Below are 14,878 nucleotides of genomic sequence, written 5' to 3' on the forward strand. Positions count from 1 at the left end.
CAGTGGAATTGCCAGACTACAAGCACCTGAAGGATCACAGGTTCAGACTACAAAACCAATCCAACACTGGACCACAGGCCTTCATGCACTGGCAACATATAAGACTTATAATACAATAGTTTGTAGTACTAGCACTGGGAATTGAGTTGGAATCCAAATAAAAATGACTCCTTTTGCCTTCTGAACAGTGCATTAATGTTGGATACTAGTGATAACTAATAAGCATGTTGTCTTGCACCTAATATTTAAATTTGCTTGCTAACTATTGCCAGCATTACATACTTGCTGTCACCTTGAGCCTGGTGGGTCTTCACCACAGTGGAGACACAATGGCTGAGAAGGCCAAATATCGGGCTGTTCCTGGAAACGTTCACAAAATCTGGGGAGTAGGTCATGTTCCTATGATGGTTACGGACCTATAGAAATTCAGAGTTTCTCTGGGGAAACCCTTCTGCACGTTTCCTCGTGAAATGCCGCAAGATAAAGTGTGAAACTGGTGCTATTTCATTCCAACTTCTACTTCCTTCCTTAATGAAACCACTTTTATTGCACCCAACTGTAGGTTACAATCACACTGTTCTGTGAAGTGGCCTGAAACTTGATCCATACAGGGGCAAGAAAGGTTGGAACAAAAATTTACACTATCACATCAGCAGGTGATTCCACGGATGAACTCCTCGGCTCTTCTAAAAGTGGTGTCAATGACTGAAGCCAGCTGGTGGTGCCTGTGGCTGCAATTTAAACCTGCACCCTCTTGGCCCTTTATGTAACACATTTGAGACCACTGTTACTGTGAATCTGCAACAGTGGCTCCACTTATCGTTTGACTTCTGAAAAGAGTCGGCACTGAATGCAGTCGACACAAACACATTGTGTTGCACTGGCAGTCGGTCTGTCTTATTATAGCAGGACACACTGTGCTTGCTAAAAGCCTCCTGGGCACACAAACAACATCTCTCAGCTTTAATAGTCTAAACAAGGCATGCAGCTAACAAAGGACTCATCTTCCCCTCTCATTCGCTCATCCTTTCATATTACATGTTTCCTTTTTCAACTGCTAGCATCATCTGGCTGCCCTTAACCAGAGAGCCAAACACTCCTTTCAAGAAGAAAGTACTTTGTTAACTGATGACCACAGGGCCAGTTATTGATCCTCGCCTCTTTCTCTTCCTAAGTAAACCCTGCTGATAAAATACTTCTTTTCTTGCAGGGCTACGCAATACGCAGCCACAGCTTGCTGCAATAATAGCTTGCATATCATAGTGTGGACATGAATCAGATATCAATGGTTTTGATTAGTCCTAAACTAACTCAACAACACATTGCCAGTCTACGATGTGAATCTATTTATGAACGAGAAGTGTAGGTGGTAGTTTTCTTCACTTCTCCCCTCAATTCTCTTTAAAGGTTCTCTCATTTCAGTTGACTTAGTGGTTCAAGTGGAAACTTTCTAGTTGTGAAGACCTCTAACAGCCCCTGTGGGGAATAAAGAAAGTCCTGATGATCTGATGTTTAACTGCAGCAGTAGCCCACCTCCTCCATTTACTTGTGCTGGGAGGAAGAACAGTAGATGATAAAGCTCGCCGACTCCGATTTTGTGCTAATGTGTTTGTGACACACTAATAACTTACATTTACAAAGCATGGGCAAGTTATCAGGGCATTTGGTCAAGCCTCACAGATCTAACATTGTATATGTCTCTGTCCAGGGGAAGCACTAATATGATCATACTGTGCCTCAAAGGTTGTGCCTCCAAACCACACAGTCATGCATTACTCCCATACACAATCAGATACTAGGAGTTTATACTAATACTGATCTTATTTTGAGTTTCACATGTTGACTAGATATAACCAATCCTGCACAATTACTAACTTGCTAATTTGTTTTCAATGCTTACTGATAAAAACAAGTTAAAGTAAAAATACTAGTTACATTTTACGATGATAACAGAAATGCAGATGCTATCAATGCAGATTAAGTCAATACTGCTGCCTATGAGCACGACACTCAAGGTTGTAGAAGCTACAAAGCTATGACCAAATGTCCACCCAAAGTCCTCACAACTTAAAGACAGAGTTACTGCCACCAGGGTCACCAACCCGGCTTTTGGAGATCATCTACCCAGCACGTTTTCCAAATATGCTTGCTGCGAGCACAGCTGATTAGTAGTATGGTATTTCTTAGCTCTTGATTGGTTGAACACACCTGACTTGGTCAATTGGCAGTAGGTGGAGCAGGTAGAATAGAAAAACACCCAGGACAGGTGACCTCCAGAAGTAACGTTGGTGACCCTTTACCTACGCCATCCATCATGTTTAGAAATTTCATTTGGTTTTTGGAAGAGCATGCTTTTTTAAATGTGAGCTAAAAATGTCACAGTGCTTTGGTACTGAGACGGTGCATCACAAAGATGTGTACCTCCTCAATTGTGAGATTTAAAGTGCATCTGGAAAGTATTTACAGCACTTCACTTTTTCCACATTTTGTTTTGTGGCAGCCTTATTCCAAAATGGATGAAATTCATTTTTTTCTTCAAAATTCTACTCACAACACCCCATAATGACAACATGAAAAAAAAGTTGTTTTTTTTAAATCTCACATTTATAATTTTGTCTCAAAGGTAATTATATATATATATATATATATATATATATATATATATATATATGTGTGTGTGTGTTGTAATGCATTAGTAAAACAGTTGCATTTTCATTCCTTCTTATGAGTTAGATAATGTATCTGTAAAGTTATGTTTATTATAGATGTAACATCTCATCACAATTGTTCAGATGCCTTGCGCGTAATGACACGCAGTGTTTTGACTAGGTTGTGCAATGTTCACAATTTGTTCACAAAATGAATGCTTGCCAGAAGTTTTGAACATTTCAAAATTTTATTTGCACACTGGCACGCAGCTGCACACAGTTCACACACAGTTTATAACAGTTTATGACAAGTTTACTCATTGGCACGCCAGATTACATGCCAGTGCGGCGATCAAATTTGTGCAAGTGTCCAGGTGCCTCAAGGCTGTAACATAACAAAATGTGGAAAAAGTGAAGCTCTGTGAATACTTTCCAGATGCACTGTATTCTGAGGAGCTCAAGTGCCTGTGTAGGAGAGCTATGATGATTCCACTGAGTGAATACCTTAAGTCGAATTAAGTACAAAGCCTTCAACACTGAAATGGTTAACACACAAAAAAACAAAAAGCACTGATTAAAAGTTACTGATATTCTGCATTTTATAGAGATACAGATCATTTGGGTTGAGTGATTTTATTACCTACTAACATGGTAGCAGTAAACATTTTTTGCAGCTACAAATAAAGTTAGTAAGATGTAACTCGTGTCGATATGCACTTAACAGAAAATCCTGTAATGACAGCTGTCGTCACGGCTCTTTACTCAAGTGTTTTTTCTATTTACTGCCAGATGCTTTCAGTAAATAGTTGCTGACGACTCCAACTGCTGTTACTGAGACTATTCTGACAGAATGTGTGCCAATAGAAAAGCTTTTTCACTGCCCGTAGAAGAGTGCACACTACAGGTAACAGTGTAAACTAAGTTTAAATAGGTCTGAAACACCAGAGTTTTGACCTTGATGTCTAATTGATCAAATTGATCACTTGTCACTATCTTAATCACAACAAAACCTAACAGTGTTTAGCTTTTTCTGGCAATAATGTGTCAGCACGCTGGTGAAAAATTACTTTGAAATACAGCCGGTCCATAAGTATTTGGACTGTTCTGTATTTTTGCCTCTGTACACCACCAAAATGGTATTGAAATGAAACAATGAAGATGTCTTTGTAGTATAAATAAAGTCAAGGAGTTCAACAAAAAATACTGCATTAACTATTAATTACAGCCATTTTTATACATCAGATCTCCATTTTCAGAGGTCATAACTAATTGAACAAACTACACTGTCAAGTCGGGGGATTGATACATGAACGTTTTAAAGTCACTGAATATGTCTTGGACTTCAATTACATTTACTGTGTGGTAAATCTGCTTGGAGTAGGCAGTTCTCAAAAGCTGAGTAACCATGGAAGAAGATGACCTGTGAGGGAAGCCATCAAGACACCCATGATAATGCTGAAAGAGTTATACACTTCTGTAGCTGTGACTGGAGAAACTGCATATTGCAACTTCTGTCTGTTGCTGTTCTTAGAAAATCTTACACTGTGCCACTCCACCATGAAGCTGTATAGCTGGTAAGAGAACAGACAAACACTGCATCAAACATAGTGGGCATCTCCCATCAATATAACTCCTTCAGAGATGTCATGAGAGGCTTCCCTCACTCATCTCCTTGCTGCACAATCACATAGTTTTTGAGAATGGGAATGGCAACAATGTCTTCAATACTATTTAGTTCTGGCTATACCCCTTTAAATGGACTGCATTTATATAGCGCTTTTCTATCTGCATCAAAAGCTCAAAGTGCTTTGCAATTATGCCTCACATTCACCCATTCACACAAACACACTCACACCCCGATGTCAAGGTGCTACCATACAAGGTACTCACTACACACCGGGACCAACTTGGGGATTAAGGACCTTGCCCAAGGGCCCTTAGTGATTTTCCGGTCCGGCTGGGATTTGAAACAAGGATCCTCTGGTCTCAAGCCCAATGCTTAATTACTAGAGCATCACCTCCGCAAACAACAACAACATAATAATCAAGTATTGGCAAGTTGATCAGTTGATTATAAAGTTGTATCAGGAAGAACAGAAGCCACTGGTACACAGACAAGCCAGAAAAAAAGTGCTAACGTCTGTTGTCTTAGAAAATAGCTGTCAGTAAAATAAGATGTACAACACATCTATGTATTGTCCAGAGATATAACAATGACTATCAACGTTCTTTTATTTACTTAAAACTATGAATGAATTTGTGACTTTAATACATATTAATATCTTTTTCTGGCAGGGTCATGTTTTATTGTTTTAGCAGATAAGTGGCAGAGGCTATACCACAAAAACTTTGCAAAGCAAATCTTTCCTGATTAGAATAAACAAATGAATGATGTAGCACGGTTAATTCTGTAAGGTCTTCATTTATTTGCAAGATCAAAAACAATTAAGTGGATCAACACCTGAATACTTGCACCTATTGGACAAGTCTGGGATTGTTGCAGAGAATAATCACATGCATGATGGGAATTAGGAGCAGGTGTAGATGAATTTACAAATAATGTTCAATGAACTTGTCTGTCAGTTTCTTTTATTTTCAAAGCTGAAGTCTGGTGGCCACGCAGTCCACTGCTCCTCAGCACAGTGTTGTACAAAACATTTGCCTTTGACTGTTCAAATGAGGAAACACTACTTGTCAATTTAGACATACTGAGAGGTGATACAGTTTTGAATCACTTGACATTTAAGTGATAGACTTTATGTCCTGCCCCGTCTAGTCACCACTTTGGCAACATTTTCTCACAAACTTGAGAGAAAAGAATCAGGAAAAGAAAAAGACAAGACTGTAAGAAAATGAAACAAAAAAGGCTGCAGAAGACAAATGGGGGTAGGAGAAAAACAGGTATAAGAGAGAGAAAATATCAATAATACAAACAGTATCAACAACAATAATTTGGCAAATAAACAGGAAGTAGAAGAACAAAAAAAAGGCAAAACCAGGCAGAATAGAGCAGAGGGAAGAATGAATTCTTTCCTGAACTTGAGGACCAAAGAAAGTGTGAGGGCTAATTATTTTCTGATAGCTGGACTTTAATTTGGTGTAAAAGGTCAACTAACTTTAAAGGTCATACAACCACCACAAGCACACCATACAAGCACTAAATACTACACAAAGAGTTCAGCACAGGAAGACACACACACACACACACACACACACACACACACACACACACACACACACACACACACACACACACACACACACACACACACACACACACACACACACACACACACACACACACACACAAAATAATGGCTCATTTGAGTAATTTTGATGTCATTTACATTGTGCTCTGGACAGAACACAGACCTATTTTAAGGATTTTATTACCACTATAAAATTTGAAAGTGTATTTCAATAATATGTCTGTGTGTGTCTGTGTGTGCATGTGAACATTCATTTAGGTAACACAATTTAAAAAAAACATGAAATATCGTGGTATAGTTTTAAGTCTATATCACGTGTCCCTAATACGTACGCTGATGGCACATATGTTGTACCACCTATATTACTCGCTTTGGAGCACGTTAATGTTTGTTTCCACTTAAAAGCTGCATTAGTGGCTGTTAAATAAAGAACAAAAAGGTGGCAAATAAAAATTAAAACAAAGCCACTTTAAAGAATTGCTATACACTGATTGTTAGACTAAACTGGAATAGTGAAAGCAAAAAGTAAATTCTGTTCACCTCGTATTAAGGATGCCTTACATCCTTTGTTCACTGTGTTATTTTTATTTGCGATAACTGACCTGTTATTAGTGCCAAAGCTCCCACGTCAGATTTGAAATTGATTCCCACCCACAGACTCAACTCACCTTCTTCCTGCTTCTGCCGGGCCTCCTCCTCTCTCTTGGCTACTTTGGCCTTCAGCACCTCGTCCGTCTTCGCTGAAAAGACAGGCAGCAGAATTATGAGCTGAGCGGAACTGAACTCTCGCTATAAAGAACATACATGGAAAGGATACAGATTTCACAGCATTGCGTATCTAATATAGACCTCATGATTTAAATATTATGCATTTAAATTAATTGACATTAATCCCAGATAAACTTTATTGGCATACTAAAAATTATATTAATGAAGTTAATATATTCCAAATAAGAAATCTTTTTGGAATTATGAATGTAAACAAATGAATTCATATCCTAATTTTATTTATTTTTTACTTTGATTATCACACTGTCAAAATAATTACAATTTAAAAGGATGAGAAGCATGTTCTGCAGTAGATGCTGTGTTTTGCAATAGAATGATAATTATCACAGGGTTATGCTCCGCGTCGCTGGATCAAATGGATCAGTATGTGTATAAATCAACATAAATGTGAATAATCCCTTCTCCTCCTTTAACTACAAGCATCCTTCTGTGCTTTTTCCCTTCATAACCCTGTAAAGACACAAGACAGCGTGTCTTACTAAGAGGTGTTTATCGTTTCTGCATAATGAAAAGCTTAAGAGAAAGCGAGACAGCGGGAGTAAACACTAGTCGGGGCATTTTAAGCATCTCTTATCACGAGCTGTGTGTGTTGTCTCGGCTCCCTTTTCCTCCGCCTTTCCCCCTCTGAATAATCAAGATGTTAAGCCACATTAAAAAATATAATGCCATGTATGGCAGGACTATCAATACTGCCTCTAAATTAATTACATTTCCGTTGCGGCACATCATTTATTTTGCGGCGTTAGGGCCTCAGCGGAGCCATTCGCCTTTATTGCTATCTCACTCCTTGATGAGTGAGCTATGTAAAATTGAGTCTCCAATATCATTACACTTAATGAGTTTAAACTTTGAGGAAAAAAATGAGGATGCGAGAGAAGAAGGGAGAGCGAGCAGACAAGAGAGAAGGGGGAGGTAGAGGGGGAGAGAATGAGAGCACTGCACCGTTTTGGGGAAGTTGATACAATATAAGTGTGGGTGTAAGTGTCTGTGAATGCTCACAGAATGTTTGTTAGGGCACAGCTGTGGGTGTCCGAAGGTGGCTTCATCAACCACCTGAGATGCTTGTGTATGCACGAGAGTTTTGTGACCATTTTTTTTTTTTTTTTTGCACAGGTTTGTAATGCGTGCGGAGGTTTTGTATTGTGAAAACAGTAACGCATGCGAGGATGTATGCGTTTGGATGGACGAGGCGATGGGTGGTGCTCATCTCTGTGCCTGTGCTGCTGTTTTTTGTTCGGCAATTGGCATAAACAAAGAAGCCGTCACAGTGCTGTCACAGCTGGTTAAGTCTGGAGGTTCTGCATCTTTACTAACAATGACTACATGGATGAGTGAACCTTACTCCACCTCCCTCAGCTGGGTTGTGTGCGCGCGCGAGTGTAGGCATGCATATTTTTGAGCTTGTATTTTGACATTTTACCTGCAGTGGGAGGACATTTTGCCATGTGAAAACATCCTGGTTAGTGCCATTTGAGAGTTAGAAGAGGTTTTACGGTTAAAAAAGGAAACCATCCCACCCAATAACAATTTTGACCTAAACTCTTAAAATAATAATAATAATAATAAAATCTGCATTCATACTTTCGTCAGTTGATTGTAACTTGAAGAATCTGTCTTTTTCATGCCTAAATTTCTAAACATTACGGAGACCAACAAACATTTTACAGAAATAAAAATACATCAAAAATAAAAATAAAATACATCAATTTTCATTTATTATGGGTAACAAATCAATTTCATACGGTTCACACGTTCAAAATGCTTGTTTTTTATTCCAGTGGCAACTTAAGGGCCAAGGAACGTATTATGTGTTTAAGTATCTTGACAAACCAGAAATGTTAAAGTATGTGTGATAAAAAAGGTTGTGTAACAGAAAAAAAAAAGATAATTCACAGTTTGTGAAATAGAGCGTGCAGCTAGCGGTTGCTTGCAAGAGACACTTCTGGTGCCGACATTAACATGAGCGTGAGTTGCAAAGATAGCGGAGAGAGTAGATGTGTCACAAATGTGAAATGCTTTGAGCCGATTCACAAATGAGTACCATCACGGGATTTATCAGAAATGTATGGGAATTGTCCAAAATAAATACATAAATAAATTGATGTGCTGTGAGTTGTTTATCTTTTCCATACATAGTAAACACACAGCAGCACATAGGATCCTTCACATCCTGGCTTCAGATATTGAAAATTTCCCATGATGCTCCACATATTGTGTCCCATCTCTACCAAACGATAGGTGGTGTATCAAATTGTGATACCGGTCAATTAAATCAACAGTGAAGAGGTTCCCACGTGAATCTGTTAAGCGACTTGATTCATCAATGTATTTCACATGGTCACAATTCAGTTACATGTGGTACTTCAATAAAAAGAGACTGCTCCAGAAATTTAACAAATCAATAAATGATTTTATGTTTATGTTATGGACCAAGAAGATAGGCAAATGACTAAAGCACAAGTTTCTTTCATTAAAGTTAAAAAAAAGAATAAAGTCGAAAGTAACGAGAAACTGAATATCAAAAAAAAAAAAAAAAAAAAAAAAAATCCTAAACTGAAATGGAGTCAACTAATGAGCAAACAAAGTAAGTCCAAATCCAGTTTTTGGTATACCCAGATTGTGTTCAGATTAGATCCAAAGGTAATTTGAAATGTGATTTCAATCAGATTTCTAAAAATATGTCTCAGTCTGGACACTCTGGAGGTTCAAATCGGATTTTAAAAGGGACTTTTTCCTGTGACAATGCAATGCCCAAAGACAACATCAAATCAGAGTTATAGAAATGCCAGAATTCGTGCTTCGAGAGCTGTCGATACCTATGACACCTAAATCTGATTTGATCACTTGCAAATAACAGCGTGGACAGTGTCTCAAAATAAGTTTGAAATGTCAAATGCGATGGATGTAATTATGCGCATGTGCATTTTCTAAAAACTGTGAAAAAACCTGTGCCAATTGAATACTTAAACTGATAATAATGAATTTACTTCTAAGATATATGAGTTGAATTTCAAAATTCTGAAAGATGCATCATGATTTATTGACTTTTACCAAACCTCGTAACTAAACCTACAGTCACTAAAAGACTCAGAATTCAATAGGTCCGTGCGTTCAGTATCAAACCCCCCTGCCTCGTTTAGCTTCTACATTCACGAGTTTTCCTGTTTGTATGTACGCGTGTGTATTTGTGTGTGTGTATTCTTTGAAAGTGTGAATTCCTGTCTGTGTTCTCCCTGTTTGCTCGGGGCTACTGAGAGGCAGGTAGGAGACAGAGGTTTTGGTGGTGTGATGTAGCAGGAGGCAGGCGGGAGGAGGAAGGAGGTGTAGAGGAAGAGGAGGAAAAAAAAGGGTACGAAAAGCAGATACGAGGCTCAGTAGGAAAAATGAAGAACTGACACCGAGGGAAACAGACAAACAGGCAGAAATGAGAGAAACAGCCTCGTCTGAATGCACACAAACAACAGGAGCGATTTGTCGCCTCTTTTTGTTTGCGTGTTTATCCACCACCTCTATCCCTCCATGCCCCCCCAACAGGTTTTCTTATCCTCTCGCTCTCTCGTCTCCTTCTGTTTTTGCCCTCTTCCAACCCCTCCCCGTTTTTATACTTTCTCTTCCTCCTCTTGCTCATCTCTCCAGTACACTGTGCCTGGGGGCGATAGCAGCAAATCAAACTGTTTATCCATCTCTCATCAGTGCGCTGCCTCACGGGGCTCCTGCCCCCTCAAAACAATGAAAGCAGGCCTGAGCACTGAGCCAGGGATATGATTTAATTACATCAATAAGAAGCTCTGCTTTAAAAAAAATAAAACCAAACAACAACAACAACAAAAACAAACTACAAAAACACATTACAGCAACACACTTTGCTATACAATTATGAAAAGACTGTTAACAGATGTTAAAAACCACGGCCCTTAATGCACACTGCTGGATATAACAGCCTGGGCGCAGAAGCTGCTGCACGGAAGTATATTTACGAACAAGTTAGTGGCTCCAGTTCATTGTCGGATAATTCTGTGATGGATTTTTATTAAAGTAGGTAATAAACGGCCGGGTGTTGGGGTGAGGAGAGGCCTTTCACTTCATTTAGACTTTGTTCAGTCTTGGCTGCAGGGGCGGAAGGAAAAAAGGAGGGATGGCGGCGGGAAGGGGTGGAGAGGTTCACTGAAATCACATTGTGATTATGAGTGTAATTGCAGCTCAGGGGCCCAGGGGCCACGTAGCTGCGATGCCGCTAGAAGATGTTTTATGCACAGCCACAGAGAAAAAGAAAGTATGAAAAGAGATGCAGAGAGTGGGTGGGAGATGAAGGCCAGTGCGGTGTTTGCAGGACTTTCTCCTCTCTATAATCTCCTCTTCCATCGCTTTCCTCTTCCCTCTCTTGTCTTTTACCCGTTCCAGCATCCTCCTATTCTTGTCTCACCTTGTTTTGTTTTTTCCTCCCCTCTCCTGTCCTCATCCCTTGGCAGGATTAGCTGGGTCTCGTTAGAGGGGAAATGTAATAATGCTCCCACCAGGTGGAATCGGGCCCGCTCCATTATCAGGCAGGAGATGGATGGGCCGTGTAGGGCCGGCGGGGGCCTTGCGAGCACGCAATTTAGATTCAATAAACTGGCAAAGCAAGACCCCCAATCTGATTTATCTCTTACACGCCGCCAATGCTTGCTGCTACGATGCTGATTCCCTATTACCACTCTGAGAAGGACTATTCATTGGATGTAAGGCATGGCAGTCGGAGAGGCTTGTTGGGCCCCCGGGACGGCAGCAAAGCAGATACAGCAGCGGGTTAATACATTTACACACAGATAAGCAATTAAATCTAAGGCTGAGGTGAGTTATAGAGTTACTAGGGAGGAATCGGGGGGTGAGACAGGCAGGGACAGGAGGTGAGAAAAAAGAAGGCAGGAGATGTTACTCAACACAAGAGTGTGGTAGTTTGGGCCTCAGGCCGGTTGCAGTAAGCATTAAAAGTGAGGAAAGCTGTCATATTATAGAGTTCATGAGGTGAGAGAACAACATAAGAGCAGCAGTCAGCCTACGTTGCTCAATAAACTAAATACAACAACTACAAACTACCATGCGAAAGACAAAGGTCAGGGCAAGACTTATCCACTTACTCCGTTTGTGCGTGCGTGTGAGCATGTGTGTGCATGAATATGTCTAAATGTTAGTTGCTATGTGTTGGCGTAATCGGTTTATTCATATCCACAGTGCACCTGAATGTGAGCGTCTGTGTGTATGAGAGAGGAGAGAGAGAGCATGCATGCTGTGGCAATGCTAGCGTCAGTGTTCATAGTGGGTGTCATTGCGTCCAGCTGCCAATCAAAGTGAATCTGAATGTCAGCGGGAGAGGAGGCGTTATAAATCCGCCTCACACCCAACGACAAACAGAATATTAGAGGCAGCGCGGCGCCATTGGAAAAATGTCCCTCCCAATCAGCCAAGCACTTTACAGTGAAGCTCGGCAATCGGGCCTCCACCAGCACTGAATACCAGATTGAACAGACAAATAAATACACAAAATACAAACGAGTGAGGAGAGCCGACCCTGAAAGACAGGAAGAGCCATTAAAAACTAAACAACATGAAAATGAGGCTAGAAGAGACGCAGGCACACACAAGAACTGCAGAAAAACCCCCGGTTGATGTGAAGGAGCAATATTTACCCAAAGCTGGGCAACGTATGGATTCACTGTGTTGCTCACGGACACTTCAACCCTACTGACTGATGAGTGCTTAACGGAGTTAGTGGCCTCCAGTTAGCAACAAGGTTTCGCAAGCAACGTGACAGTCCTGTCTATCTTTATTTTATGTTATGCTCATTTTGAATGTGAAAAGATGCCGACATGCCCTGCGACAGACTAGCGTTCTGTTCAGGGTGTACCCCGCCTCGCGCCCTACGGCTGCTGGTATACGATCATGCCCCCCGCGACCCTTAATTGGAGTAAAGGGTTGAAAATGATTGAGTGAGTGAGTGAAGATGCCGACACGGCCCAATCTAAGACGACCGCTGGTCGTCACCTGTATCTCTCCCAACCAAAAATTTCACAGCTGAATATGGAGCCGTTTTACGGAGCAACTAAAAAATTTTGCAGACTCACTCACTGAATCCCTGAAGACCCTCTCACACAGATGGCGTGTGCATGGCAGGTAAGGGGTGACTGTGCAGTAAGTGAAACTGAGTGGCAAATGTTTTGAACATGACCAAAAAACACTAGCCACACCCTGGCGAGTACCAGCAATCGTGTGACATTTTATGACAGTGACTAGTTGGGTGGCGCGTGTTCCACACACATCTAAATGCCACTAACATGTTGTCTGAGTGCGTAGCCTGACTGAGTGACTCCATTAATCCCATACTTGGCCTGCTAATTGTAATAGAATGTATCAGGACTAACATGGAATTAGCATAATACTGAACTGCTATTCATTTAAAATAAATAACTAAAAAACACCAACTTGGGATCTATGAAAACTGATAGACATTTTTCAACAGAAAAACCGACAGATTATCTGAAAATGGACAGACAGTTGCAGCCCAAGAAACGTATACAGTCCGAATTCAGTTTTTGTGTGTTGAAGAAACTTTACTCTCAGAGGGAATTTTCCCCAGGTGTCAGAATCATGAACAGTGAACACACTGCATCAACAGTATTCTGCATGTTTCCATCATGTGACATATGAGCTATGAGATAACTCACAAAACTGACCTTTAATCTATAAATATAACACAAAGACGACAGGTACAGATTATAAGAATATTTCTGAAACATTTGGTTGAAGAAAATGGACAAATGCATACAGTTTATGAAGTATATATAATAAATATAAACTATATATAAATGTACAGTATGTTTGTCATTTGACTTGAGAAAGTTATTCTATGATTTTGAAACTAAGCAACAGGATTTGGTTTAGGGAGCATTCAGTGCATTTAAGCATGAATGTAATCCAGCCAACAAACAAAACAACCATTTTCTTTTTCTTTTTTTTTTTTTTACTGTGATAAAGGAGTATAATAGACACACAAATCTGCTGTACATCAGACAGAGGTGTGAGGATGCATGTAGAAATCCTCAGTCAATGTAGAGGTAGAATCTCAGGGAGCAGCAACATCGCAAGCATCCACTAGGTGGCACAGGACACAGACAAGAAAAGTGGGATGCTCCACCAAAGGTCTTGTTGTGTGTGTGTGTGTGTGTGTGTGTGTGTGTGTGTGTGTGTGTGTGTGTGTGTGTGTGTGCAGAACACTTTATTTAAAGACTCATCTACTCCTTGTAGCTGTAAGACCTAATTTGACATGGGACACAAATGTGAATGGAGACGCAGCGTGAAGTGTTTTAAATATTTAGCAGCTGCACACATAAAGTCAGTCAACAGTAGCTGACATTACAAGCTGCTAACGTGTGACACTGTGCTGGTTGTTTTGGAGCCTGAATAAAATCTCGTTATGACAAAAACAAATCTCCAGCTGAAAGTAATTTATCAAATGAAAAAGTCCAACACTCAGGAGTTCGTCACTTCCCAAACTTGGCCCTCGTGTGCCGCTGACCTACACGGTCTCAGTTTCTTCCTGCTCTGCCCACACGTCGTTAGCTGGATCAGGTGTGAGCAGAAGAGGAAGAAGTGGAAGTCAAGCAGGGCGGGGGTGTATCAGAACCACGGTACGAGTTTCAGCATCCCAAATGTGAGCAGATACTGTCCTGATTTCTAGTTTTATTTTAAATCAAACTGATTGTCTTCAGGGTTTTGACAATGAGTCTGGCTCAGCTGCAACCACACAGTCACTGTTACAGATGAAAATTTAACCAAACACACAATTATCATCCAATAACACTGACCAATATGATGCATCTACTTCTCATGACTACTTTTTCTTTATCTCTTTTTAAAAATTCTATTCAGTTACACCAGTGACGTGTGCACAGTCTACTCCAGTTCAATGCTTTCAAAAGTATGGGCCATCATCCAAAAGTGGGCAGTGAAGGTACTGCAGGTGGGGCGTGAGAGGTCTTTAAAAATAAATCAGTCAAAACATCTCTGACTTTCAATTTTGTAATGAAGTTAAAAAAATCACACAAAATACTTGTGATTATTATTTAAATTCCATGGGGATTATTTCAAATCATGTATTCATTTATTTGACATACGAGGGCTGTCAATAAAGTAACGGTCCTTTTTATTTTTTTCAAAAACTATATGGATTTCATTCATATGTTTTTACGTCAGACA

At 40.1% G+C, this 14,878-nt stretch overlaps 1 protein-coding gene across 2 annotated transcripts in view; it reads right to left on the reverse strand.

The window, feature by feature from the left end:
• The window catches only part of rsrc1 (arginine/serine-rich coiled-coil 1), a 324,374-nt gene that overhangs the window by 48,078 nt on the left and 261,418 nt on the right, over positions 1–14,878 (reverse strand). For both annotated transcript variants that reach the window (XM_034169327.1, XM_034169326.1), the window contains exon 7: positions 6,526–6,597. In XM_034169327.1, the coding sequence (XP_034025218.1) occupies positions 6,526–6,597 (72 nt within the window). The remainder of the gene's footprint in view (positions 1–6,525; positions 6,598–14,878) is intronic.

This window comes from Thalassophryne amazonica, chromosome 4 (genome assembly GCF_902500255.1).
Source record: "Thalassophryne amazonica chromosome 4, fThaAma1.1, whole genome shotgun sequence".
NCBI classification, from domain to species: Eukaryota; Metazoa; Chordata; class Actinopteri; order Batrachoidiformes; family Batrachoididae; genus Thalassophryne; species Thalassophryne amazonica.